This window comes from Nuphar pumila, chromosome 11, assembly GCF_984573655.1.
Source record: "Nuphar pumila chromosome 11, dmNupPumi1.hap1.1, whole genome shotgun sequence".
NCBI classification, from domain to species: domain Eukaryota; kingdom Viridiplantae; phylum Streptophyta; class Magnoliopsida; order Nymphaeales; family Nymphaeaceae; genus Nuphar; species Nuphar pumila.
In genome coordinates, this window is record NC_143259.1 from 107,103,516 (window position 1) to 107,130,955 (window position 27,440).

General features: G+C 36.6%; 1 protein-coding gene and 1 non-coding gene across 3 annotated transcripts in view; both read right to left on the reverse strand.

Moving 5' to 3' along the window:
- Positions 1-9,333: 9,333 nt before the first annotated feature.
- TRNAR-CCU (transfer RNA arginine (anticodon CCU)) lies at positions 9,334-9,406 on the reverse strand. The gene has a single exon. It is a non-coding gene; the product is annotated as a tRNA-Arg (tRNA).
- A 2,681-nt stretch (positions 9,407-12,087) lies between these two features.
- The window catches only part of LOC149822722 (uncharacterized), a 47,232-nt gene continuing 31,879 nt past the window's right edge, over positions 12,088-27,440 (reverse strand). The window contains exon 3 of one of the 2 annotated variants that reach the window (XM_089980011.1): positions 12,088-12,326. In XM_089980011.1, coding sequence (XP_089836137.1) covers positions 12,319-12,326 — 8 coding nt within the window. In that variant the 3' untranslated portion in view covers positions 12,088-12,318. Of the gene's footprint in view, positions 12,385-27,440 lie in introns of both variants that reach the window. The other variant, XM_089980012.1, reaches the window with a different exon arrangement.

Genomic DNA, 27,440 nt, shown 5'->3' on the forward strand with positions numbered 1-27,440 from the left:
AAATTTTTTATAATTGATCTTTTTCTATATTATAAAATTATAAGCGGTGATAATTTTCCAGGATTTTTTTAAACAATTTTTTATTTAAATCATGATATTTTCAAAATAAATTCCAAGAAAGGGGTGTTTTCAAAATATGATTTATTGTAAAAAAATCATGATTTTGTTCTGATAAACAATATTCACACCTTAAATTTTCAAAAAATTTATGTGTGTGTATATTATATATTTCTATGTTTAAAAAATTATAAATGCTGATATATTTCTAAAGATTTTTCTGAATAATTTTCTTAATTTATTGTGAGACCTTCCCTTGCCAAAGAGATCCTGATGCTGATGTTCGTGGCACCTGTTTTTCTCTAGTGTCGCATGAATCTCTTCTGCTGTGAAATTAATAGAATGCTGAAATTTGAAATGCATAGGTTCTTTGATTCACCCAGTAGTCTTTACAAGAACATACAAGGGGACACATTTCCTAAACTTTTGTAGGTACAAATGCCTCTTTTTTATTCTGGTTATTGTTCATGGAACGAGCTGTAAAGATGTGATCTACATGTTTTTCTTAGTGGGGATCGGCTCTTCGATCGGTTAGGACAAATAGGCCTGTTTTTATAACGCCTCAAGATATTACCAGCTTACAATATGCAATAGAAACCGATCTCTACTATTTTGGATATACTGAATCCATTTATGATGTTTAATTAGATCAAAACAACCTACACTATGGAGATCTAAAGGAGGCCTTTGTAACTACAAAGGTTTGTAGTAAACAATTGTTTTTGATATTTTACTTGGAGAAACTGCCCAGGCACAGAGACTTAGCGGTTTTGGTTCAGTCTGCCATACTTATGGCCGCTGTCCTGTCAGCATGAAACTGTGAGGGCTTAGCCCTCGACCCCAGCGAGTCGCCAAGCTTTGGCTTACCTAGGGGGTGACACCCATGGGATTTGAACCTAAACTGCCTGCCTGCATCTAGTAATAAACATTATCCCAATACAATACCTTTAAACCTATGAAAACGGTTTGTTTCAAGGACAATAGTTTCTCTGCAATATAATTTTGGAAAGAACTTGGAATTAAAGGGTCTTGTCTTTCTTCTCCTCACTCGCATCATGCAACACATAGCTGGTATCAGGAACTCAAACGCCATGTTTTGGCCATTTTCAGCCACCCTAGTCTCCATGCATTCTGGGCCAGAAATGTTTCACCATCTGGAGAACTGAATCTTATGGTATACTGAACAAGCATATTCCTGTAATAAATAAGCCATTTAAAACACATTTGCACATAATAAATAAACCATGTTAAACACATCTACAAGTTTAGGTTTAACATTTGATGGTTACATTCACACAAGTGGAACCACAACAAATTTCCTCATATTATATTATATTATATATATATATATATATATATATATATATATATATATATATATATATATATATATATATATATATATATATATATATATATATATAGTCACTAGAATATCAGAACTGGAAATATGAGAACCACCGTGTGAACCATTCTTTTCATGGATTTTTTTGTTATTTTCTCTTGAATCTAATGGTACGGATGTGATCTACATGCTTTGTTTTACAAGGACCAAATCTTGAATCATCAGATTACGATGCATAAGTGCGACTTTTAAGGCTTTAAAATCAACAGCTCATAATCTTCTTAAATATTCAAGCATTCAAAAATCACATTTTTCATCTACAATACACTATCCAACACTTATTCGTAGCAAATTCACCATGCCAAACACATCTACATGGTTAGATTTGCAAAAAAGATGTTGGAAATTATCATATTTCTAGTTCTTATATTATAGTTCTCATATTCTAGTGACACACTCTGTCTCCCCCTCTCCCTCATTCCCTTCTAGAAAGAATTATGTTCAACAAATTTAATGATCAAGGGTAAATAATGCACAAAATACAGATTTTTTTAGTGTAAAGCTCATGACCACAAATAAACAACCCACATGAAAATGGAAGCAAACTACATTAAAGAAACACAGCGAGAAACAAAAAACTCACATGAAAATGAACTAAGCAAATAAAAAGACGGGATAAGCTATTGATTATGTAAAGAAAATTTTAGAATCATGCAATTTTTTCAATTCATGCTAATATTTTAAAAAATAAGTAATTCAGCTGTTAAAGATATGTTTACTAGAATATCTCATTGTCGACGATGTCCTGGAAGCTAAAAAAATTACCGATGAAGTGCCATCGCACGGCAGAGAGCAAGCAATAGCATCGAAGATTCACATAAAATAGTCACCAAAAAAATTTGCCAAGAAAAATACGTTGGAAAAAAACAAGTTGAAGACCACAAAAACCTTAGTTTATGCGAAAATAACCTTCAAATGTGAACCACTGTAATAAAAAAAAATAAAATGTCATATTTAATGCTCATATAGAGATTCACGTAAGGATAAGGAATTCACAGTAAAGTCATAAAAAAATGTGTAAATCCCATGTCGAATGTACGAATGTTTGGGATGTCCGCAAATAAGGTCATAAGGATGTTTGCTAATTATCTTGCGAACATCACGAGGATGTTTACAAATGGGTGACAACATTCACAACATGTATTTGCGAACGTCAACACATATTTGTGGATGTACGTGAGGAGAAATTAGTTTTGCGGAGGTCGAATAAGAGTGCGAACAACAGAGACATTTGCAACAGGTGACCATGATAAAAACCCGATATAAGGGTTGCACACTCGAATCGAAGGCCCAATTTGCATGGGGCGGCAATGGAGTGGAGAGGGATATGCATGAGAAAGAGAAAGAGATGCATGAGAGAGAGAAACGTGAATGGTGTTCACCTTAAACAAGAGTCCTAAAGAGCCTATTCTTCTTCCTAAGAAGAAGCCCAATCCTAAAAAAAGAAAACAAGAAAATCTTTACTAATCACATAAAAAATAGAAGTAACTACTAATTACAGGACTTAATTAGAAACTAAAGCATAAAACAAGGAATTGGAACATCATTTTATAACCCCACGCTGGACATCCTATCAAAGGGAAATTTTCTTTCATGTTCTTTCCATTTTGCCCCTGGAAGGGTGCTACTTATTTTTCATTTTCATTTTTTCCCTGAAAGCCAAGAAAAGTGTCTTTTCCACTCCTGCATATACTCTAAATTGCCTCCTTTGCCCTTTTATTTACATATGCCGGAACTATCCTTATCTTAACCTCAATTCTCACTTACACTCATATGTATGGGCAAACCCATTTATCTAATAGGGATATCCAGATTGAAAACACCTAAGCTACTTGGGTCAAGATATATTCGCTAAGGTTGTAGTATGTTTGTGGAGGTTCATGAGTTTTTAATTAAAGGAGGTTTGCAGGATGCATGCACTTTTGGGACTACCACAAATGCATAGAGTGAACCTGCCAAGCTAGAACCTTTCAATTAGAGAAGGTTCACATTGGGGTTACAAATCTCGTTTGTTGGGATGAAAGTTAGTCGAGTGCACAAATTTGTTTATGTAAAATTCATGAGGTCTGCAAAATGATTGTGCAAATCTCTTTTTTATTGAAAGGTTGTGAACTTCCTATATCGTACCTATATATCGCACAAACTCAATAGATTTGACAAAAATATCCTAAAAAAGGCAAGAATTGAAGATTTTGGCTATACAGGGGATTTTCGCAAATTGGTAGGCATTTGGGGAAGCACACCATTTTACAAGGACAGTACAATCATTTTCCACAAAATGATTGGATGGTCAGATAAGCACAAAGATATTATCTACATAATTTCATTGATAAAAGAAAAAACAGATTGGGAACATATCATCACGATGTATACGACGGGATTTTCAATGGTCCTAAAAATCAATGGCATATAATGTGCCACAACTTCATCATGGTTTTCTTTTAAAAATTAACAATTCAAGGTATTGTTCGTGGTAAACATCTTATACTTACCCACATCCATAGGGATAAATTGAGATGTGATGCTTTAAGTTTGGTACACTTGGGGACTTGGGGGGTTGGGGTAGGGCTGGGAAACGAAACGAGCAGCCCGCTGCTCAGTTCGGCTCGGCTCAGAAATTGAACTCGGCAAGCCGAGTTACGAGTCAGCTCATTTAGGTAAACGAGCCGAGCACTAACATAGCAAGCAGGGCTCTATAGACTCGTTTTTACATATTATATACTTATACTATATATATTTTATACATATATTTCATATAATATATAATATATATATTGTGTTTTATAAATTTATTATATGTATTTTATAGATATTATCAAACTTAAAAATACTTTAAAATGTTTTTTAAAGAAAATGAGTCAGCCCATGATCGGCTTGCCAAGCTCCGCTCATAATGAGCTCAGGCTTGGGTTGGCTCATGTCGTGCCGAGCTCGAGCTGGGGTGTACCCTTAACGAGCCGACCCCAAACAGCTAGCCCAAGCTCGGCTCTTTTACCAGCCCTACTTGGGGGTACATTGGAGTACCTCTCTCTCTCTCTCCATGGAATGCTGCAAGATTTGTACCTCTAGGACCAGCTTGAAGCTTCATGTCTTTGATAAGATCGCCAATGTCAGCTCGACCAAGGTGTTGAACCATGAAAAAACAAAAACGTCAATATTGCCAGAAATTAGAGTTTTTAGCTTTTCCACTGAAAAATGGTTATTTATTTTTAAATTGGAATTTTGTGTACAAATGCAATAAAATTCAAAAATTTTAAATTTTCATGGATAAGAAGTGTAACATTTTGTTTTTTGTTTTTTGTTTTTTTTAGAAATCTAAGGTTAGGCAAACCCCCACCAAAATACAAGGCAAAGCAAATTGCATATCAAGAAGCCAAGAAACGTTCCCTAATTAAGCTGGAGAAAAGGGAACATCATTACGTTCCTTTGGAACCCAACTGCACGTCCGTGCGTCCTCCTTGATCCATTCAAATCCAATGAGCATAGTGAAAAAAAAAATTTAAGGGCAATTTCTCAGCTGTAAATTTTTCTTTAGATTTTTATTTTTTTTTCTCAAGTTATTATCAGCAAAATCTTGAGAAAATATAAAAAATCAAATAATTCTCAAAAAAACAAATAAAAAACAAATAAAAACAAACTAATTATACAATTAAATTTTACATAAAAAACATAAATTTTATTTTGAATCTCAAGTGATCTATCTAGAAGTATCAACTATCAACCATCAAACATAAAATATGTAAGAAATATCAACCATAAACCATCATATCATAAGCAAAAACTTGTACAAAGGATAGCTCTTGGCAACCGGTGACAATTGAGAGTTTGCACCCTCCGTCCAAAGCCCAACCAGCCAATAGTCTTCAAATAAAAGAATGAGAAGGATAAGACACTTGGGTTGGATAAAATAAATAGAAAATGATCGTACCCTTTTACCATTCGCAACTACGAATTGAGGCCTTATTGCGATAAAATTGTACTGTCTATGGTTAGGTCCAACTCCCACTTAAATCCAAAATCATACTTTTTTTTATGCAGAACTCACAAACTCACATAAATTTATTTGTAATTTTCGGTGAAACTGAAACCACCAAAATTGCAAATATCTTACGCTTTCGCATATACGTCAATGTTTCACATAAATATAATTGCAAAACTTCACTTGAAAACTAAAATTGTATTTCCGCATATAATTCACGATTTTGCATAAATATATTTGTGACAATCCTTCTAGTTTGCAAAAATTCTTTTGTTTCACAAATGAATTGGGTATTTACGATTTTAGTTGTTTCAGCGATTATGCGAAATAGTCAATTTTTTGCAAATATATTTAAGCAAAATAGTGAATTCTATGTGAAAAAGTATGATATATGCAATTTTAGTGGTTTCAATTTAAGTGAACATATGTTTAAGCAAATTTATGAAGTATTTGTGATTTTAGTGGTTTCTATTTTTTAAATGGAGTTTTGTATATAATAACCCAAATAACAGTCAATGTAAGCAAATAAACATTTGAATCATTTAAACATTCAAATTATTTGAAAATATATAAAGATATAAACTTATAAACAATTATGTTATATACAAATCATTGAACAATGCTTTCAATTTAAACATTCAAATTATTTAAATATTCAATAGTATTTTTAATTTAAACATTCAAATCATTTAATGACTTTATACAAAAAATCATTCATAGAGACATTCAAATGACTTTATATAAAATTTTAATCATAAAAAACATTCAAATGACATTATATATAAATCAATGAGTTACAATGTTGATCGTCGAATACATACAAAAAAAACAAAAAATAATCAATTGAATTTCTAGAGTTGAGGATGTTGTGGTTGCTGCGACCATAGCTTCTCAATGACCTTAATTGTGTCCTCTAGAAGGTCAACTTGAATATGTATCATATCCTCTTGAGTATGTATCATATTCTTCAGCATGCAGATTTTTTCAAGTGCAAGAGTCAACTCTTCCTCCGATTCACTTACTGTCTTTTTGTACTTCTCTCAAGCATGCAGACTCTCTTTGTCGTTGAAGAACATGCAACCTACTAGGCAACTACAAAATCATCATTGGTAGCATGTGCCATGGACGATAAGCTGATGTCTTTGCCACCCTCGCACTAGTCTTGAAGTTCGAATAGGAATACCGTGGGGTAATCCATCGTGGCATGTGATAAAAATTTGCTAACCGATTGGTTGTTTGATAAACAAACCAAAACTGCCGAACAATTTGGCTGGCCATTTGACACTTGACTTCATTCATGTTGTGCAACCAAATATTATTTCTCGCGTTGTCCTTCACCCTCATAATTACATTGACATTCTCTTCCTCCTCCAATGCGCATTCACAGGAGTACTAGTTTACTTATATTTCTTTTATGGCTAGGCCAACATGCATGCATTTATTAAAAAACTATACAAAAAATTAACAATAATACTTACGTTTTCTCTAGTTTGCCTGCAAAGCGATGCATCACGTTCAACACGTGACATGCAAGGACCCACCAATCTTCGATCACGGCGTTCTTCATTATATGGCTGACTCCATATTGTGGCACGTAGAAATTCATGGGCAACATCATGCATCTAAGGACTTTCAATGGATATGTACTCCCATATCCAAACCTGCATAACAATGATTAACAAAGATTAATACATAATATGTATCAAAACACAATATATAAGTAAATGAATAACTGTAAATAAAAATTTTAAGTACAATAAAAGAATAAATACCTCCAATAACACCAACATTTTGACAAAGTTTTTTCTTTTGGTCATCGTGGTACTCAAACTTGCATACAGGTATGCAAATGTGACTTCTCCCCATGTGTATTGATCGACGTTATCCAGGTCTTTCAACAATTTAATGTATGATGCATGAATCAACTTTTTACCAGTAGCGATGAATAAGCATGAGCTAAAGAAATATAGCAAGTGCTCTCACCATCTTGTCCACCCTACTACGACCCTTCCCTTAATACATAGTAGTTTCGTCTTCTTCCTACTCACCTTATTGGGGTCATAGTAGCTCCTAAGCCATGAAAACTTAATCTTATCACCTCACAATGCATCATCATCTGCTTGCAAATAAATATTACACAATTGCTTGAAATTTCTCTATCGATGTCCAATAACTGACTCCCTTTGACACTTCAGTCTGGTGATTTGTGTCACGTCCTCCAACGTGATGGTCATCCCAAGATCTCTGAATTGAAATGTGTTGCTTACCATATTTTAAAACTGCACAATGGCCTCTAAGAAGGGTGATTGATGTTTCATAGTGTGATCTCCAAGAATTTGCAAAAATGCATTCGATCCAACAATTCCTTTGCTTCCTCCGTTAGTATTAAAACCATTGGTATGCTTGGTTCTAGTAGAACCGATGCATACAAGATGTTGGCTCTTCTGAATCAATTGACTGAGAATCCTGCAATCTAAATTGAGTTTACTGAAATCAATCAATTTGCATGAATTTATATATATTTTACAAATACATGACATACTAATCAAAGTCAATTTTAATAAATAGTAATAACATTAAACTAATCAATGATTAAATATATATATATATAGTAGCAATTTTAATTTTAACAATTGCATTCATGGATAATAGCAATATATATATATATATATATATATATATATATATATATATATATATATATATATATATATATACACACACACACACACACACATATATATATATCCCAATTTAATCAATGAAATCAATTAATTTCAATGAATTTCTGCATGTTTCACAAATACATGATAAAATAATCAAAGTCAATTTCAATGAATAATAGCAATATTAAAATAATCGATGATTGAATGTATATATGTATAGTAGTAGTTTTAAATTCAATTACATTTATGGGTAGTAGCAATATATATATATATATATATATATATATATATATATATATATATATATATATATATATATATATATATATATATATATATATATATCCCAAATTAATCAATAAAATCATTTAATTTCAATAAATTTCTGCATGTTTCACAAATATGTGATAAACTAATCAAAGTCAATTTCAATTATTGAATGTATATTTAATAGCAATTTCAATTTTAATTTAAATTACATTTATGGATGGTAGAAATACATGTCTACGAGCACCAGAGCTTCTTCCCTATTGTGATATCTTCATTGAAGCTTGCGCTTTTTTCTCTGCATGGATAGCAGCATCGAACTCAGTGTTTGCATCCGATCCAGCCATATGACCCTCATAATCTACTTCCTAAGAAGGGTCCACATTAACCTCAACCCCTTTGTCAGGTACCTTCTCCGCCCTCTCACTGTTGCTACTACCGGTGGCCACTTCTCCATCTTTATTTATCCAGGTATTGAGGTTAGCAACAACGTCAGCCAATGGGTCTGCCTCCCCCACCTTAGATGCCTTTAGGGTGAGAGACAAGATTGTGCCTACAAACTGCTCAACTTTTTCTACATATTCTGCCTTAGATATATGCCACTTTAACATTTGTAGTTGTTCATTGTATGACAATTCATGTTTTCCTTTCAGCTCACTGTGAGAGTAAAATGGTAGTTCAGAAGAAAGTAGAGAGAGAGAGAGTAAAATGGTAGTTCAAAAAAAAGTATTATCTTTAATTTACATCAACCAGGCTTTAACGGATGAGCAGAAATGGAAATGAAAACTAGGTACATATTTGGAATATAAAATAAATATGGAAGGTGTATTCAGTGGAAATGGATTAGTGAAACAAACATTTCTCGCAAATGATGCCACAACACGTGTCGGCAACAGGAAATTCGAAGAGATGCTTTTGTTTGTGGAAAACAAAAAATATGCATGAATGAAAGCAGAGAGCGCGCCAGGTAGGGATCGAACCTACGACTTTCTGCTTAGGAAACAGACGCTCTATCCACTGAGCTACAGGCGCTTGTTGTGGTGGAAGCACCTTTTTTTTTATCAATTCTAATAAAAAGGTGGAAGACCCTTTTTCTTTTATCAACTCTAATAAAAACTATCTCAACCGATCCCAAATTGAAATCGTTACTTTGCAATTCTTAGGTCAGCGTTGAACCAAACTTTCGAGCCCGTACCACATAGAGTTGAAGATCGACCGGCAGAAAGAGAAGGCCTTGTTTGTGGTTCTACCATTCTTCTACCATATTGTTACCGCAAGCATATTCTACATTGAGATAACATTTGGGCATAGCATTTGGAGTTTTGGACCATGATGAATCCATTTATTAGATCCGATTGGATCGACACAACCCATGCCTGTGATTTCTAGCTAACTGTAGTGTTTAATTACCATGCAGCTCCTTCTCCACCATGCACAAAGACCATTTTTCTTAGAATCGGCTCACTAACGTATCAGATTGACATGGAATCAGGCTGTTCCAAGGATTATTTTTATTTATTTATACTTCTAATATATATAGTAATGCTACGGTGCTCCCAACGAAGTTTATTTGATAGAAATCATGCTTTGGATCAATGTTTTTTAGACATAAAACTAGGATTTTTTACGTCATAAAATGTTGATACATTGTAAGCCATTGATTTTTAAAGGTCTTAAAGGACCTACATGTATGCTATAATCACATGATCCAAAACCATAGATAGGGTCTGATTAACAAATAAATAAAGAAATTTGAAAATCTAAAGCTTTTATTAGGTGGGAGTAGGTACTCCCGGAGCACCCCCATCATTACTAATATGTATATATATATATATATATATATATATATATATATATATATATATATATATATATATATATATATATATATATAGAGAGAGAGAGAGAGAGAGAGAGAGAGAGAGAGGTGTAGAATAATTTCTTAGATTATCCAACTTTATCTGACATACGCCACTTGAAAAAGTTCAACAAGACTCACTTGTAAGTTGTATTCACATTGTATAGTTCAGGTGACAGACTGGTCTCAAAGTGAAGGTTCCAGTATGGTGCCACTGCACATAAAATTTGACATTCAAGCACCCAACAGTTTGCTAGAAAACATCTTCTTGATCATTACTTAATAATGGCGTTAGTAAGATGACTAATATATCGATGACCCATTTGACAGGTTTTCTCCCTTTTAATTAAATATTATTTTTGCATGCATGTAGTTGAATTTCTAGAAAAACCTACTCGGTTTTTTAATTTTTGGTCTTTGGTGCCTGAATTGCAATTGTTAGCTACATAAGTCAGTGATATTTCCAGAATAAATCATGATATTTTCAAAATATTGCTATTCTAAAAAATCATGACTTTCCTGTGATGTTAATGTCATATATACCAAACTTTTTGTTTTTTATATTTTACTCTATATTTGTACATATTTTTCTATATTTTCACTTTTTTTTGTATGCCAGTATTTTTCCCTTGCTGAGAAAATTGCAGGCACCGGAGTCATGACATTGCCTTCCAGAACAGAAAGGAAGCAATGCAGAAGCAAAAAAAAGAGATAAGTCATAAAAATAAGGGTGAGAATGAGAAGGTGAAAGAGGAAATTAGAAAGATATATTTAATCACAAAAAAATAGAAAGAAATGTTGATATCTTGAAAAATTAAGTGCCTAATATTTTCTTAGAATCAACAAGGGAAGGAGACACGGATAACAATGAAAGGAGTGCACCATCAAAGATCATTTGTCCAATATGGCTCCTCATCAAGGACATCTAAGGAAACATTAACTTCAAGGGAAGACATACTGCTTTCACACAAGAAACTTTACCAGGAACGAGTCCAAGGGAGATATGCTTACCTGCAAAATTTCTTAATATAATCTTTCCCCAAGAATATGTTCTCACTTTTCTCTCTTTTTCCTGCTGACATTCCTTTTCTTTCATAAGATTTTCTTATAGACTCAAATAGGAAGTATATTTTCCGAACATTACATGAAATGTTAATAGGAAACGGTTTTTCCTAACAAATATGAAATGTAAATCTCATGTTTCGAAACAAATATGAAATGTTAATCTCATGTTTCCAAACAAATGGGATAATGTTTCGGGGTTGTGGGTTTAGATATGTCAAATCTTTGAAGCAACCAAACTGCTATATCAGATTTTTCTTTTTTGAAAGGCAATCTGGGGTTAGGCAGACCCCCACCAGATCTCTTAAGCCCCATGTGGCAGAGGGATTCGAACCTGGGCCTTCAGCTTGGCATAGAACCCCACTTACCACATGGGATACCACCTCGGTGGTGATATATCAGATTTTTTAAGCAACCAGTTTGCATGCGGACCTGAAGGTAACTTGATTGACTAGCTGGATTCATGCAGCATGTTTGTAGCTGGGCCATATTTATAGTTAAATCTCTTTTGTTATGACAACAATTGGATAATACCCACACCAGGAGACATGCACCAAGAACAAGCTAGTACAAGCCTGCAGAGGACTGTGACCTTAAGAATGAGGACTGTTCCTTCCAGTAAACAAAGCATAGATAACAGCCCAATACTGCATGAGAGTGAAACCTTCAGGATTAAGCAAAATAATGAAGCCAATTAAGAAGTCACTTGAAAATTATTCAGAACATGGATTGAACATTGATATGCTAAGATCATGTGGTTATATCAAGATGAGTCGATGAAGACAAAGGAGCAGGAAGAAGTAACATGGTCATCAACCATTAGCACGAAAAGTTCTTATTTATCAAGTATTAACAAACAAAAACATCACTACAAATAAATATATACCAATATCATGACATCCTTAGTTGTCTAAAAAAAGTGTTTAAAACATTCTATTTCAGCTACTCCAGTCCTGAGAAACAATGCCGCTTTGAGTTTGTATGTAGAACAATGCACGCTCCAAGAAGTCCACTTCTGAAGTCCTCAAGAATCTATCCAAAATGGCAAATACAAGAACTTAACGGCCCCCGTGAACAGAAACCTACCCATCTACAAAACAAGAACCATAGTATATGCATCTGTGCATGAACCACACAATAATTTACAGAATAGAAGTCATCTCCATCAAGAAAATAGAATCACTGCACTGTGCTTATATTAACATGTGAACAGAACAATAAGCATTGAAGAAACAAAGAAAGATTTGTTTAAATTACTATTATTTCAATTAATCAAAATGGAGTTAAATTGTTCTGGACTTCAAGGCTTTGACTCATGCCAATTCAAAAGAATTTTCACATGATTTGTTATAGCTTGAAGTGCAAAAGTAAAGTCAAAACATGCATCTAAATAAAACTGCCTAGCTACCAGCACAAATATGTAGCATTGCCTTTAATTGTTTGAAAATGAAAAGATATGAGAAGATAGCCACCAAACATGAATATTGAAGATTATAGATATTTTAAATGGATAATCAGAAGGAATGCCTACTGTATGACAGAATGATATCCAAAAGAAAACACAGAAACTGAAGGAGAAGAGCTAATCCCTGGCAGCCATCATAAGCCAGCACGCCTTCATATGAAGAGAAGTGGTTTACATGCAAAGTAGGACAATATAATAGGTTTCTGAAGTGTCATGAGTAGGACCTCTTTCTTTACAAGAGTAAGAAACTGCTTCAGTAAGATTCATCACAACCCAAAAGAAGTAAAATTAAAAGGTGATTTAAAAAAAAGAGAGAGAAATAGAACGGAACTAGAAAATCTCTAGGGGCTTCACCTCTAATTGAAATCTTTACATTTCTCACACTTTGAGCTTATTATGATGATCACTTCTCCCAAGACAAGATTAGCCATTGACTGGCATTACAATATTGAGAAACGTCATCACAAGTTTTTAACTTTTAAGAATCTAAATTGCACGGCATTATTACCACCTCTCCCAGACAAGTTTCAAGCATTTGACTGACATTCACAGAAATGTGGGGAAGCCAATATATTAAGTGTAGGTAGGAATTGTATTCAATCTTGTACCTGGGAAGGATTTGGATTTCAGCATGTGCACAATTTGGTGTAGAATCATATATCATATATTTTACGTTGCCTGACTGCAAAAACTTTTTCAAATAGGAGGGACTGCTTACATTTTTCATCTTATAAGAGATTAGTTTGCAGAGAGTGGAGGACATAGTGCAGGTAGTTCTCAAATATTTAGAAGATGCATTCAAACTGTCACGGGCCGATCTTTCGGAATGGGCATGTGCAGTGTGGAGCTCTACTGAGTGGAAAATGCATCGAGTGTAGGAACGCGCGGTATGCGTTCGCTTGATCGGTGACGTGCGGTTGTAGCATGACATGCGATAATCATCAGTATCATCGTCAGTGCATCACTGTGTGGCGGCATAGACATGGAGCGTTATTTGGTTAGTGTCAGCGGATCAAAGGATGTTGCCTTTGCCTTTGAAGATTTGGTTAAGGACCTCTCGGCTTGCAAGATGTTTCTCACGATAGTGGTTGGATGCACGAGGGTGTGTGTGGGTTAGGGCTAATACGCCCAGAAATCAACTTAGGTGATTCCAACCGAGTATGATGACTCGGAACTAGGCGAGTGAATGCCTAGGCGCCGGCGAATGAGTCTGGGTGGTGCTCTTCGCTATGGTGTTCAATCATCAACTGGTCTTCGGACTGGGGGCCGCAAGGTCTTGTTCCTTCAGTGGTGAGGTTTATGTTATGTTGTACGCATGGAGCCGCAATACGCTCCATGACACACAAGGCTAAGGCAAAGTTTATGCCTCTTTCAAAAGTGATAGCTGGTATAAGACGGTTATTCACCAAGCGGCATGGACTACATGGAATGTGCATCTAGAAATGCGCTTGATCAGCTTCCGCTAGGCAACTACGCATAGGGTGGTGCGTAGGGCCAATGAAAATGATTCAGCACATGGAAACGTGTTGGCAGGTGGCCTTTGGCCGTTAGGCTGGTCAGCTTGGGCAGCTTGACGCGTTGCGGGTTTACAAAGCATTCTATGCCCGTGACAGAGCGATAAGTAGGCTTGCGGCGGTAAGGAAGGACCGCGCCGCATTGGCTTATTGAAAAAAGTAAGCCCGTGACAAATTGGCATCAAAGCAGAAAGATTCACGGAGACCTTGTTCTTCATTGTGTGCAACACTGAAGAGGACAACTATGGTTTATCTTGGTTACGTAATTTTGCACAGCTGAAATATGGTTGGTTGAGCATAAAAGCAAGATATTGGCAGGATGATATGGGACATCTTGTCGATGATAAGCAGAAGTGTAAGATTGTTGTTCAGTTGGCTAAGGGAACATAGATAAGCCAAAAATTCTTACCAGTTGTGCATTAGAATCACAGGTAGAGCATGATGTTTGCCTTGTGCATGCAGAGAATGCACGTTGGATTCGGCTGGATGGATTTGCACCTTTGGGTACGGCAGACTCAATTAAACTTCTAGATTATCTCCCAAGATCGTGCATTAGCGGAGTGTCCACGTTGAGCAGAAGGCTCGTTGCTTTGGTCCCTTGAGTTGGCAGATCTTCAATGGATTGCGCGTGTAGAAAAGTTGTTGTTCGTGGCTTGTTAGTTCCTGCGGGAACGTTTTGCTGAGTCTGAGAGAGAGCATAACGTGCTGACTTTGGGAGGGGAGTGCAGCATTGGGGCAAAGCGTCTTTGTGAAGACGAGTGCCCAGGAAGACACTTTAGAGGACCGCATTGGGGTGATACACAAGAAGGCGTCCCCCACTTGAGGAGTAGTTTGGACCAGTGGAAAACCGCAAGTTATTGCTTAAGGGAGTTGATATGCCTACGAGACGCATTGGTGGTCGTCTTTCTCTATGAGGACCACGAAGGGCTTGGACTTGCCCTTGCTAAGGTTGGAAGGCACCCCAACCATGAGCATCAAGACAATAAGTTTGTTGTGCGGGCGAGGATGACCCGCTTGTGTTTGAGATTGCACTGGGTCTCACGAGCAAAGAATGCTCAATGTTGATAGAGCAAAAAACCGTTGTCTAAGTGATCGTGATGCGTTAAAGGTATGAAACTTGCCGTGTTAAAGGTTGTGAAGACAGTGGATGTAATCCAGAACAAGTTTAGTAGGCTGAAGAAAAAGAGTAAACCAAAGATAAGTACAAAGGGAAACTGGCATATCATTGACGACTGTGTTCTTACCTGCACCAGCATTGTCGAGAACGACAATGGTTTTGGGTGGGGGAGAATGTCTCATGCCAATCTTTCAGAATGGGCATGTACAGTGCGGAGCTCTACTGAGTGAAAAATGCAGAGTGTAGGAGCATGCAGTATGCGTTCGCTTGATCGGTGACGTGCGGTGGTAGCATGACATGTGATAGGCATCTGTATCGTCGTTAGTGCATCATTGTGTGGAGGCACAGACGTGGAGCATTATTCGGTTAAGCAGTGCCAGCGGATCAGAGGATATTGCCTTTAAGATTTGGTTAAGAACCTCTCGGCTTGCAAGATGTTTCCCACGCGTAGCGGTTGGATGCACCAGAATGCGTGTGAAAAAGGTGCAAAAGGATCCGACCCGATCCATGTAAAGATTGTAAAGATTGTGTACAGTATACGTTATACGTCTTTTCCTTTTAATCGGGTCTGGATACACTAGACCCGGATCCATACTTGTGTAAAGTAAAGTTATAAATGAATTGTTTTAGGTCACGATTTCAATATACAGAAATCGTGACAGCCGCAGACCCCTTCTTGCTTTCTTCTTTTCGTCTCTCTCTCTCTCTCTCTCAATGCAGGTACAAGTGGATTTCTAACATGGTATCAAAGCTAAGATCTGTCTAAGGGCAAAAAAAAGGTTTCCGACAGGTGCGACAATCGGAGTTTTGAGGTTTTTTGTTCCTCCCCTTTTTTACTCTTCTTCATTTTCTTTCTTCTCTCGTTCTTCCCTTCTTTTCTGAATTTTTCCTGTGTACCCACATCTCACGTGAGCTTGTTTCTCTCTTGGATCTGAGATTCACGTGAATCATGTTCACATGAACCCAGACAGTGAAAAACGAGTGGTTGTATTTCACGTGAATCGCTGAAATCGATTCACGTGAAACGTCAGACCAATCGCGTGTCCCATTTCAGTTTTTTGTTTGATATTGCCCACTTGACCCCCTTTATTGCTATCGTCTGTTCGATATCCCTTTGTCCAATCCCCTCCACGCATCTATTTCTACATATTCGAATATATATTTGTTGTGTAGTTTTCTTCCTGTTTCTCTTTTTGCTACTTGTTTGAAAATATATTTAACGTGGGAAAGTTTTTTTTTACGCCAATATAAGTTTTCTGGAGTGCATAGAAAAAGGTTCAATCTCTCTATTCTCTGAATCTGACAGCCACAAAAAAAAAGGGCTGAGCATTTCGTGAAAACTCTTGCACTTCGTGAACACTCTTGCTGAATTTCACTCTCTATGGATCCTTATTCCTCTTAATCAAATATTTCTTCAAGTTTTCTCAACCAACTCGTTTCTAAAAAGTTGAATACCTCAAACTTCTTGATTTGGAAGAGACAAATCATTCCTTTTATAAGGAGCTAAGGTCTCTTAGGTCACCTGGATGGAACCACCCCAGTCCCACTAGAATTTGTTCCGAGAGAAGAAAAAGATGATCAAGAGGGGAGTTCGGTCGTGTATGTCAAAATATAGAATTTCTCAATTGGGAAAGGAAAGATACATCACCTCAACCCTGTCTCAAGAGGTCCTTGTTGCCATTCCCGACAATTGTACAACACAACTCTGGGAACGACTGGTTCAGACGTATTCGCAGGTTTATCAAGCAAGGATGGTTTTTCTGAAAAGGGAATTTCAGTTGCTAATAAAAGATTCTATGACCATCATGGAATATTTGAATAAGATAAAGATCATCACAGACCAACTTGCAGTTATAGGGTGTGCCGTTAGTGATAATGATATGGTGCAACAAACTCTGAGTGGATTGGGATCCGACTACAATATGATAGTCACTTCACTATTGTGCCTTCCTGTTCTTCCTACCTTCGATGAGCTACGAGCCAAATTGATCTAGTATGAAATGACTCTGAAAGGATTCTCTGAAGAAACTCATAATCATCCAAATACTCAAGAAGTTTTGATCACAGGAGTGACTTATAGTAGAGGACAGAAACGAGGACAAGGGCGAAGTGGACACGGAGGTCGTGATCTGCTTCCCACTCCAAACATGTTAGCTCATGCGCAGGGACCAAGATCCATTCCTACTTGCTTCCATTGTAACAAAAAGGGGCATATCAAGGTGAATTGTTGGCATAATCCAGAGAATAAAGGAAAGGGTCCACAGACAGAAACCAAAAGAAGATTCACAAATACCAGAGACAGTGGAGAGATTAAAGATCTGCTGATATCTGCTTTGTCAGAGTTGAAATTGAAGCAGAGTGGCGAAGGCACTTGGTTTGTCGACTCAGGGGCAGCGACTCATGTGACAGGCGATGTAGGTAAAATTTCTAACCCTATTCCTTATTTTGGAAAAAGTAAGATTGTCACTAGAGATGGATCCCACCATCCTGTTTCTCATGTTGAAAAATTTGTCATTCCCATGTCATATTTCACTCTTACTCTTTTTGACGTTATTCATGCTCCTGACATCAAGAAAAATATTGTCTCTATTTCCAAACTTATTGATGATAATAATGCTTCAGTTGAATTCACCCCCTCCTCTGTGCAGGTCAAGGACCTACGCACGAGAGAAACATTCGCTGAAGGAAAGAGATGAAGCAATATGTATGTCTTTGAAGAAGCTCCATGTCATGTTGTCCGCCCTGTTCATCTGAATTCGAAGCCTTCATTAGAGTCATGTTCATCCTCTTATGCTAATGTTTTTAGTATTTCTGAATGTAATAAGTCATTCTTATGGCATAGTCGATTAGGACATTGTGGGAGTCATTTTATTGAAAAACTTGTCTCTAATAATCTCATTCCAAAAGAAAGTCTCAATGGGGATGAGAGCAGTCATAAGTGTTTCAGTTGTCTTTCATGCAAGAGTCATGTATTGCCTTTCCATTCCATTAATAAGAGAGCTTCAAAACCTTTTGAAATAATTTCTTCTGATGTATAAGGATCCGCCCCGATTGCCTCTGGATCTGAGAGCAGATACTATCTAATCTTTGTTGATAACTATTCTCGATACACTTGGATATATTTCATAAAAAATAAGTCGAAAGTCTTCTCTTTGTTTCAAAATTTTCTTTCCTTGGTCAAAATTCAATTTTCTGAGTCCATTCAATTTTTCTAATGTGATGAAGGTGGGGAATTCTCATACCGTGATTTTATTTCTTTTCTCCGAAATAACGGAATAGGAAGAAGGGTGTCCTGCCCTCACACCCCTCAACAAAATGGGATTGTTGAACGAAAACATAGGCATATCGTTGAAAGTGCCATGAGTATGCTTCATGACAGTAATCTTTCCATCAACCTATGGACAGAAGCTTTCCATTCTGCCGTACATGTGATAAATAGACTGCCTATGGTTGTTCTAGAAAATAAGTCTCCTTATCACTGTCTTTTTGGAGCTCATCCTAGTTATCATAATCTGCGTGTTTTTTGATGTGTTTGCTATGTGCATATTGATCAGTTCCTGAGAAACAAGTTTCAGGACAAGACCCAGAAATGTAGGTTTGTGGGATATGCAGATGACTACAAAGGATACAAGTGTTATGATCCCACCAACAAACGCATCAGAACCTCAAGAAATGTTGTCTTTGATGAGCAAAATTTTGATCACGAAGCTGACGCAACGAACATACCAACTGAAGTTTACTATCCTTGGTTGAGTTCAGAACTTTTTGCTGACTCCAATGAAGTATGTTCCTCAGATTGCGTGTAACAAGAAGAAAAAATGTTTGAGAACACTGGGACGTCGGGATCACAGAATGCAGAGGAAGTACCGAGCAGATACAAAGGCATTGTTTATTCTAGACAGAGACCGACAGCATCAAGCCATTCAGATCATGTCTCAATCGCCAATCCAACTCCTCATACTCTTGAGGTCAAAAAATCAAACCGCATACGACATCCTATTGACAGGTGGGTTAGCTATAACAATTTCTCCTTGGATCTTCAATTCTTTTTAACTGCCCTCAATAAGGAAGATGAACCCATTATGTACTATCAGGCAACCACTTCTACCAAATGGGTAGCCATGAATGATGAAATGCAAGCCTTGCATGAATGTGGAACCTGAAAAGTTGTTCCCAGACCACCTGACAAAAATGTTGTCGGATGTAAATGGGTCTACAAAATAAAGTACAAGCCAGATGGAACCATTGAACGATATAAGGCAAGGCTTGTGGCAAAAGGATTCACTCAAGAAGCAGAGCAAGACTATGATGAGACCTTTAGTCCGGTTGTAAGAATGGGAACAATTCGAATTATTATTTCTCTGGCTGTTGAAGATGGATGGAAGTTGAGTCAGCTTGATGTGAAAAATGCATTCTTGCATGGAGATTTGAAGGAGGAAGTATACATGGAGCAACCCCCTGGATATCAAGAACAAAATTGTAAAACCCATGTGTGCAGGTTAAACAGAGCTATCTATGGTCTGAAGAAGCATCTCGCTAGAAATTCAGAAACATGGATTTTCACGTTCCATGCTGAACCACTCATTATTTATTTTTAAAAGTCAGTCTGTGACCACTCTATTATTAATTTATGACGATGATATTATCATCACAGGAAACTCTGCAGCCCACATTCAAGAAGTAAAAGACTTACTAGGTCAGAGGTTCAAAATGAAAGATCTTGGAGTTCTACGTTATTTTCTTGGTGTAGAAGTTGATAACCAGGCTCATGGCTTGACACTCACTGAGCATAAGTACACCGTAGACGTTCTCAGCAAGGCAGGCATGAAAGACTGCAAACCTCTAGGAACTCCGAGTGTGCTTCATCAAAAACTTAACGCTGATGATGAAGATTGGTGTGATGACCCCACCAGGTATCGAAGCATAATAGGAATGTTACAGTATCTCACATTCACTAGACCTGACATCGTTTATTCAGTCAATCAAGTGTCTCAATTTATGCATGCGCCACGTACTGGACATATGGAAGCGATCAAGAAGATTCTTAGATATCTGAAAGGGACTATTGGGGATGGATTGATATATTCACCACAGTCATATGGCAAAGATGAGCACGAACTTACTGTATATTGTGATGCAGACTGGGCAGGAGATCCTGACGAACGAAGATCTACATCAGGATATTGTGTCTTCATTGGAAGAAATTTAGTCTCTTGGAGCAGTGGAAAACAAAAGGCTATCGCTAGATCAAGCACTGAGGCTGAGTATAGATCAATGGCTACTGCTACTGCCGAAGTCACATGGATCAGGCATCTACTAACTAAAGTAGGAGAAAAGATCTCCCACACTACCTTGCTATGTGACGACCAAAGTGCTATCAACATGTCATTCAATCCAGTACATCACAGTCGTGCTAAGCACATTGAGATTGACCAACACTTTGTGAGACAGAAGGTTGAAGAAAAAGAGATTGAGCCTAAATTCATCAGTACTGAAAGACAAGTTGCAAACATATTTACCAAAGGGTTAACAAAGGATCATTTTTGGATGCTTAAAGGTAAGTTGTTCATGGTCCAAAACCATGATCAACTTGAGGGGGGGTGAAAAAGGTGCAAAAGGATCCGACCCGATCCATCTAAAGATTGTAAAGATTGTGTACAGTATACGTTATACGTCTTTTCCTTTTAATCGGGTCTGGATACACCAGACCCGGATCCATACATGTGTAAAGTTATAAATGAATTGTTTTAGGTCACGATTTCAATATACATAAATCGTGACAACTGCAGACCCCTTCTCTCTCTCTCTCTCTATGCAGGTACAAGTGGATTTCTAACCGCGTGTGGGTTAGGGTTAATTCCCCCAGAAATCACCTTAGGTGATTCCAACCGAGTATGGTGGCTCGGAGCTAGGCAAGTGAATGCCTAGGCGTCGGCGAATGAGTCTGGGTGGTGCTCTTCGCTATGGTGTTCAATCATCAACTAGTCTTCGGACTGGGGGCCGCAAAGTCTTGTTCCTTTAGTAGCGAAGTTTTGCTATGTTGTGCGCATGGAGACGCAATACGCTCCATGACACACAAGGCTAAGGCAAAGTTTATGCCTCTTTCAAAAGTGATAGTTGGTATGAGACGGCTATACACCAAGCGTCATGGACTACATGGAATGCGCATCTGGAAAAGCGCTTGATCAGCTTCTGTTAGGCAACTACGCACAGGATGGTGTGTAGGGCCAATGAAAATGATTCAACAAATGGAAACGTGTTGGTACGCGGCCTTTGGCCGTTAGGTTGGCCAGCTTGGGCAGCTTGACGTGTCGGGGGTTTACAAGCATTCTATGCCCGTGACAGAGCGATAAGTAGACTTGCGGTGGTAAGGAAGGATAGTCGCGCCACATTGGCTTATGGAAAAAAGTAAGCCTATGACAAACTCTTCAATGATTAAAAGAACAAGCCGGTAGTAGACATTAAAGCAGTTGGAGCTAATTGCAAAGGAAATGACAAATGGAACAGAGGTACACATAACATCACATGGATCATATATCATAAAGATTTATAAACTATTTACCTAGGTATGCAGGAAATGGAAAAACATAACTCATAAAGCCTTTCCTATGTAATTGGAATAAGACTTGATGATAATGATTGAACTCGTGTACAACGTGAGTGAAATGAAATGAGGATCTTCCAAACACGAACTAAGATCCGTAAGAAAGAATGTCTTAAAAAGACACTTAAGCATAACCCTTAGAAAAGGGTATAAAAGGAAACAAAAAGGGAATAAAATATATTCTTTATTGAAGGGGAAAAACACAATGCTTAAGAAGCATTGGATTAATTTTACAAGAGGGGTTGCACCCCTTATATACAAGTTTGAAAAGGGAAGAAGAGGAGAGCTCTTAAGGAGCTCTCCTTGTAGCCGTTGGAATGGTCCAACGGTTAAAAATGTAATCGTTGGACCATTCCAACGGTTACCTTTCTAGTTAAGTTCCAAGTGGAACTTAACTAGATAAGGTTAGTCTAGTTCTATTAGAACTAGACACTAAAAAATACAAAAATAAATACAGAAAAATATATATATATATAATAATAATAATATAAATATTATTATTATATATATATGTTTTACATTTTAACACTCTCCCTCAAACTTACGATACAATGAGCGAAAGTTTGTCTAAGAGGAAGTGAAAACGAGAAGCAGCGAGAGGCTTTGTAAAGAAATCTGCTAACTGATATTCTGAAGTAACATATGGCAGATCAATTTTCCCATGTAGATATTTATCTCTGACGTAGTGAAAATCAATTTCGATATGTTTGGTGCGTTCGTGGAATATTTTGTTACTTGAAATGTAGATCACACTTTTATTGTCACAATACATTTGTGAAGCTTTCGTTGCTTCAGCTCCCATGCCAACAAGCAGACGTCAGAGCCAAACTACTTTCATGGTCGTGGTTGTCATGGCTCTGTATTCAGCTTCAGTGGATGATAGAGAGACCTTCTGCTGCTTTTTGCACCTCCACGAGATTAATGATTCACCTAAGAAGACACAAAAACCAGTGGTTGAGTGTTTTTTATTGGGATCACCTCCCTAATCAGCATCAGTATATGCAATTAAATCGAGGAGGAAGACAAGAAAAGTCCCCGTGAAAGAGAGGACTGGATGTATCTGATAATACGCATGACTGCTCTCATATGAACAGTGATAGGAGCGTATTGAAACTGGCTTGCTATGTGAACAACATGTGCTATGTCTGGTCTGATAATGGATAGATAGGAAAGTGCCCTGACAAGTTGTCTATAAGGAGTAGGATCTGCAAAAAGTTCTCCATCATCAATCTTCATTTTAACATTGACAACTTCTGAAGTGTCTACTTTCTTATCATCAGTAATACCGGACTTGTAAACAATGTCAAAAGCAAATTTAGTTTGAGACAATAAATATCCTCTAGGAGAATAGGCAACTTCAATGCCTAAAAAATATCTCCATAAACCTAAATCAGTCATTTCAAAGTGAAATTTAAGAAGTGTTTTAATCGTTTCAACTCCCTGTTTATCGCTTCGGGTGATGATCATATCATCCACATAGAGAAGAGGCACAATGATTCCTGCATCAGAATTCTTAATAAACAAAGCAATGTCGGTTAAATAAAATTGAAAACCAATATCAATCATAACCCGACTAAACCTATCATACTAAGCTTTTGGTGTTTGTTTAAGTCCATAAAGGGTTTTTTCTAAGCGAAGGACTTTACCCTTAGGAATACTGAGACCTAGAGGGGGTTCTATATATACTTCTTCAACTAGCTTTCCATTTAGATATGCATTTTTGACATTCATTTAGAAGATGGATCATTTCTTGATGGAAGCTAAGGTCATTAAGGTTCTGACTGTTGTCACACGAGCCACAAAGCCTTTTCGAGTGCATCTAATTCAGCTTTCATGACTTCTTCCCATTTGACATCATTTTTTGCTTGAAGATATGCAGATGGTTCTTCGTATGAGTGAATTAATGCAATGACTGCCCTATACGTAGGTCAGAAAGACTCGTATGGCACAAACTTTCTTGGAGGCCTCGAGACTCGGGATGATCGTCTAGTTGGAATGTCAGAATATCTTTCATGTGCACACGGAAGATTAGGCTCTCATCGTTTGGAATACTGTATACTAGTGTCTCTATGAACTTCTTCATTGCCAACATTATGATCAAAATCAATAATTCCTTGATCATTATCAAAGTTATAGTCAAGATCATATTCATCAGATTTTGATGTCAGATCTAACAAAAAAGAGTAGTCAGTGACTTCCTTTGGTTTTTCAAAATCAAAGAAGTTCTCCTTTTCGAGAAAGGAAACATTTCTAGACACATATAATCTATTATTTTTGAGATCAAAACACCTATAACCTTTTTTATTTTCAGCATATCCTAAAAAGACACAGGGAATCACACGAGAAGAAAGTTTATCATTTTTGTTTGCAAAAATGAAACACTTGCATCCAAATATTCTCAGTCTAGAGTAATCTAGAAAAACGTTCATAAGTTTTTCAATGGGAGTTATATTTTGCAAAGAAGAGGATGACATCTTATTAATCAGATAGGTGACAGTTAAGACAGTTTCTGCTCAAAAATCTTTTGGGACTTGATTTGCTATTAATAAAGTCTTAGTGGTTTCTATAATATGACGATGTTTACGTTCTGTCATCCTATTTTGTTGAGGTGTGTATGGACAAGACCTTTGATGTGTGATGCCATGTAAATTAAGATAAATTTTAAAATCTATGGATAACAATTCTCCCCCTGAATCTGTGCAAAAAATAGTAATATCATTTTGAAACTTGTTTTTAACCATATTATAAAATGTTTGAAAGTATAAAAATACTTCAGACTTATGTTTAAGAAAGTAAATCCACGTATGTCAGGAAAAATCATCGACAAAAATAACGTAATAAGCAAGTCCTCTAGAAATTACTGGTGCAGGACCTCAAACATCTAAGTGTACTAATTCAAGTGTTCTTGAAGAGATAAAAGTTTTGTTCTGAAATGGTAATCTTTTCGTTTTGCCAAGAATACAATCTTTACAAACAAATGATTCAAAGTTACAAAATTTCCCTAGATTTAGAAAATGTTGGATTTTGGCTATATGTGGATGACCAAGTCTTTTATGCCACAGCTCCAACTCAATTTTCTTATGTTATAGCAAAAGGCATTCTTCGGCATTTCCAAAAAATCCATGTAATAGAGTCCTTCTCTATAGCCTTCCCCAATCAGCTTTCCTGACTGGCGATCCTAAATCCAGCAACCATGATAAGAAAAGGAAATATTACATCCATAATCAAATATTTGAGATACAGATAAAAGATTTAAATTTAATTTGAGAATATATCTAACTTCTGGGATAGAAAATTTCTTAGTTTTATGTTTTTTTTCAAAATTTCATATTCCTTCTATTTCAAGAAAAGTTCCATCAGTTATAAAAACTTTTGACACACTTGTTTTATTTTTAACACATTCGTATACACTTTGATTATTTGGGGTCATATGGAAAGAAGCACTAGAGTCAAGGAGCCAAGGAAAGTTACCTGGATCGGAAAAAGATGAGGCAGTTGCATCAGTTGAAGCTTTAGATGAAGAGGAGGCTCCTTTAATGAGGAGGTTGGAGAATCTCCATTAGTTGAGCCATGGAAATTGGTGCATCCTGATCTTTCGGCTCCGATCCAGCAATCGCAACTCTTTTCTCTCAGCTCCTTAAGCTTGGGACATTGTGGCCTGTAATGTCCAGGTTCATGACAATGATGGCAAATAACCTTTTTTCTTGTCATAGTCACCACTTTGTCGGTTAAAATGAGAAGGTCTATAAGATCGTACATGATTCCCCAGTCTAGATACAGCTAGAACAGAATCATCTTCAATCTTAGGAGTATTCTTCTTGATTCTGTTTTCTTCCATAGTTAATTCCTCTATAGTATCGACAATAGAGGAAACTTTTCCCCGATGAAGAAGGGCCGACTTAGTCGACTCAAATTCCGGTCTTAGACCGTTTACAAATTGATAAAAGTGTTTCATGTCAAGTTGCTTTTGTCGGAGCTCAATGTCCTAAGGACAATGCCATTTTGGCTCTAAAATAGCCAATTCACCGCAAAGTTCTGATAGTTCATTATAGTATGCACGTATAGTTTTATCACCTTGGATCATTGATCTCCCTCTTTCTTGAAGATTGCACACATGTGCAATATTTTTTAGAGAATACATATTCTTGAGATATTCCCATGCCTTATTGGCATGCTCAAACTTGGCGAGACTAGAGCATTTCTTTATGTCAACACTACTAATTAGCCATGACATAATTTTAGCATGCGTTATTCGCCATTCCTTCCAACTTTTTTCAAAGTTGGTTAAGGCTTTGCTTTTCTCCTCTTCGGTTAAGAGAACTTCTTTATCACCTTCCATTTTGGTGAGGACAAGTTTAGGTTCCGAATCGGAACCATCTACTATGCTCCATAATCCTTTTCCCCATATGTTGTGCTTCATTATTGAAGCCCACATTACATAATTTGTGTCGTTTAGCTTCATGGGTATGATGGTGATTTTATCTTGATCATCCATCTTTTACAAAGGTGATAAAAGGAGAAAGAAAAGAAATAAAGAGGAAGTGAGAGTAAAAGAAAGCAAACACAAGATTTTGATGCAACGAGCCTTCCTCTTTTCTCCTTCCATCAAAAGGGGCTTTAAAGAACCTAATCAAGGTGATAAAACTCCTTTTTAAGCTTGGCACGTAAAACAAGGCAAGAAATTCGCACGACATAGGATGAACCTTGCTCTGATACCATGAAATGAAATGAGGATCTTCCAAACACGAACTAAGATCCGTAAGAAAGAATGTCTTAAAAAGACACTTAAGCATAACCCTTAGAAAAGGGTATAAAAGGAAACAAAAAGGGAATAAAATATATTCTTTATTGAAGGGGAAAAACACAATGCTTAAGAAGCATTGGATTAATTTTACAAGAGGGGTTGCACCCCTGTATATACAAGTTTGAAAAGGGAAGAGGAGAGCTCTTAAGGAGCTCTCCTTGTAGCCGTTGGAATGGTCCAACGGTTAAAAATGTAATCGTTGGACCATTCCAACGGTTACCTTTCTAGTTAAGTTCCAAGTGGAACTTAACTAGATAAGGTTAGTCTAGTTCTATTAGAACTAGACACTAAAAAATACAAAAATAAATACAGAAAAAAATACAGAAAAATAAAATAAAATTACAGAAATATATATATAATAATAATATAAATATTATATATATACATATATATATGTTTTACATTTTAACAATGAGGACCAGTGAGATTCGTTATACTTTGATCTGGCAGGAATTCATATTAAAAATGTATGAATCTCAAGAGATATAGAAGTGTTGCATATTTATTTCCATATCTTAGTTAGGTCAGAGCATTTAACATGTAACAAGGGGGCTTCTTTGAATTTCCCTAATTTTGATTTCTCCAAAGGAGAAAACACTATTTCGATTTTTTGTATCCTGGTAGATTAAAAGAACAAGCTGG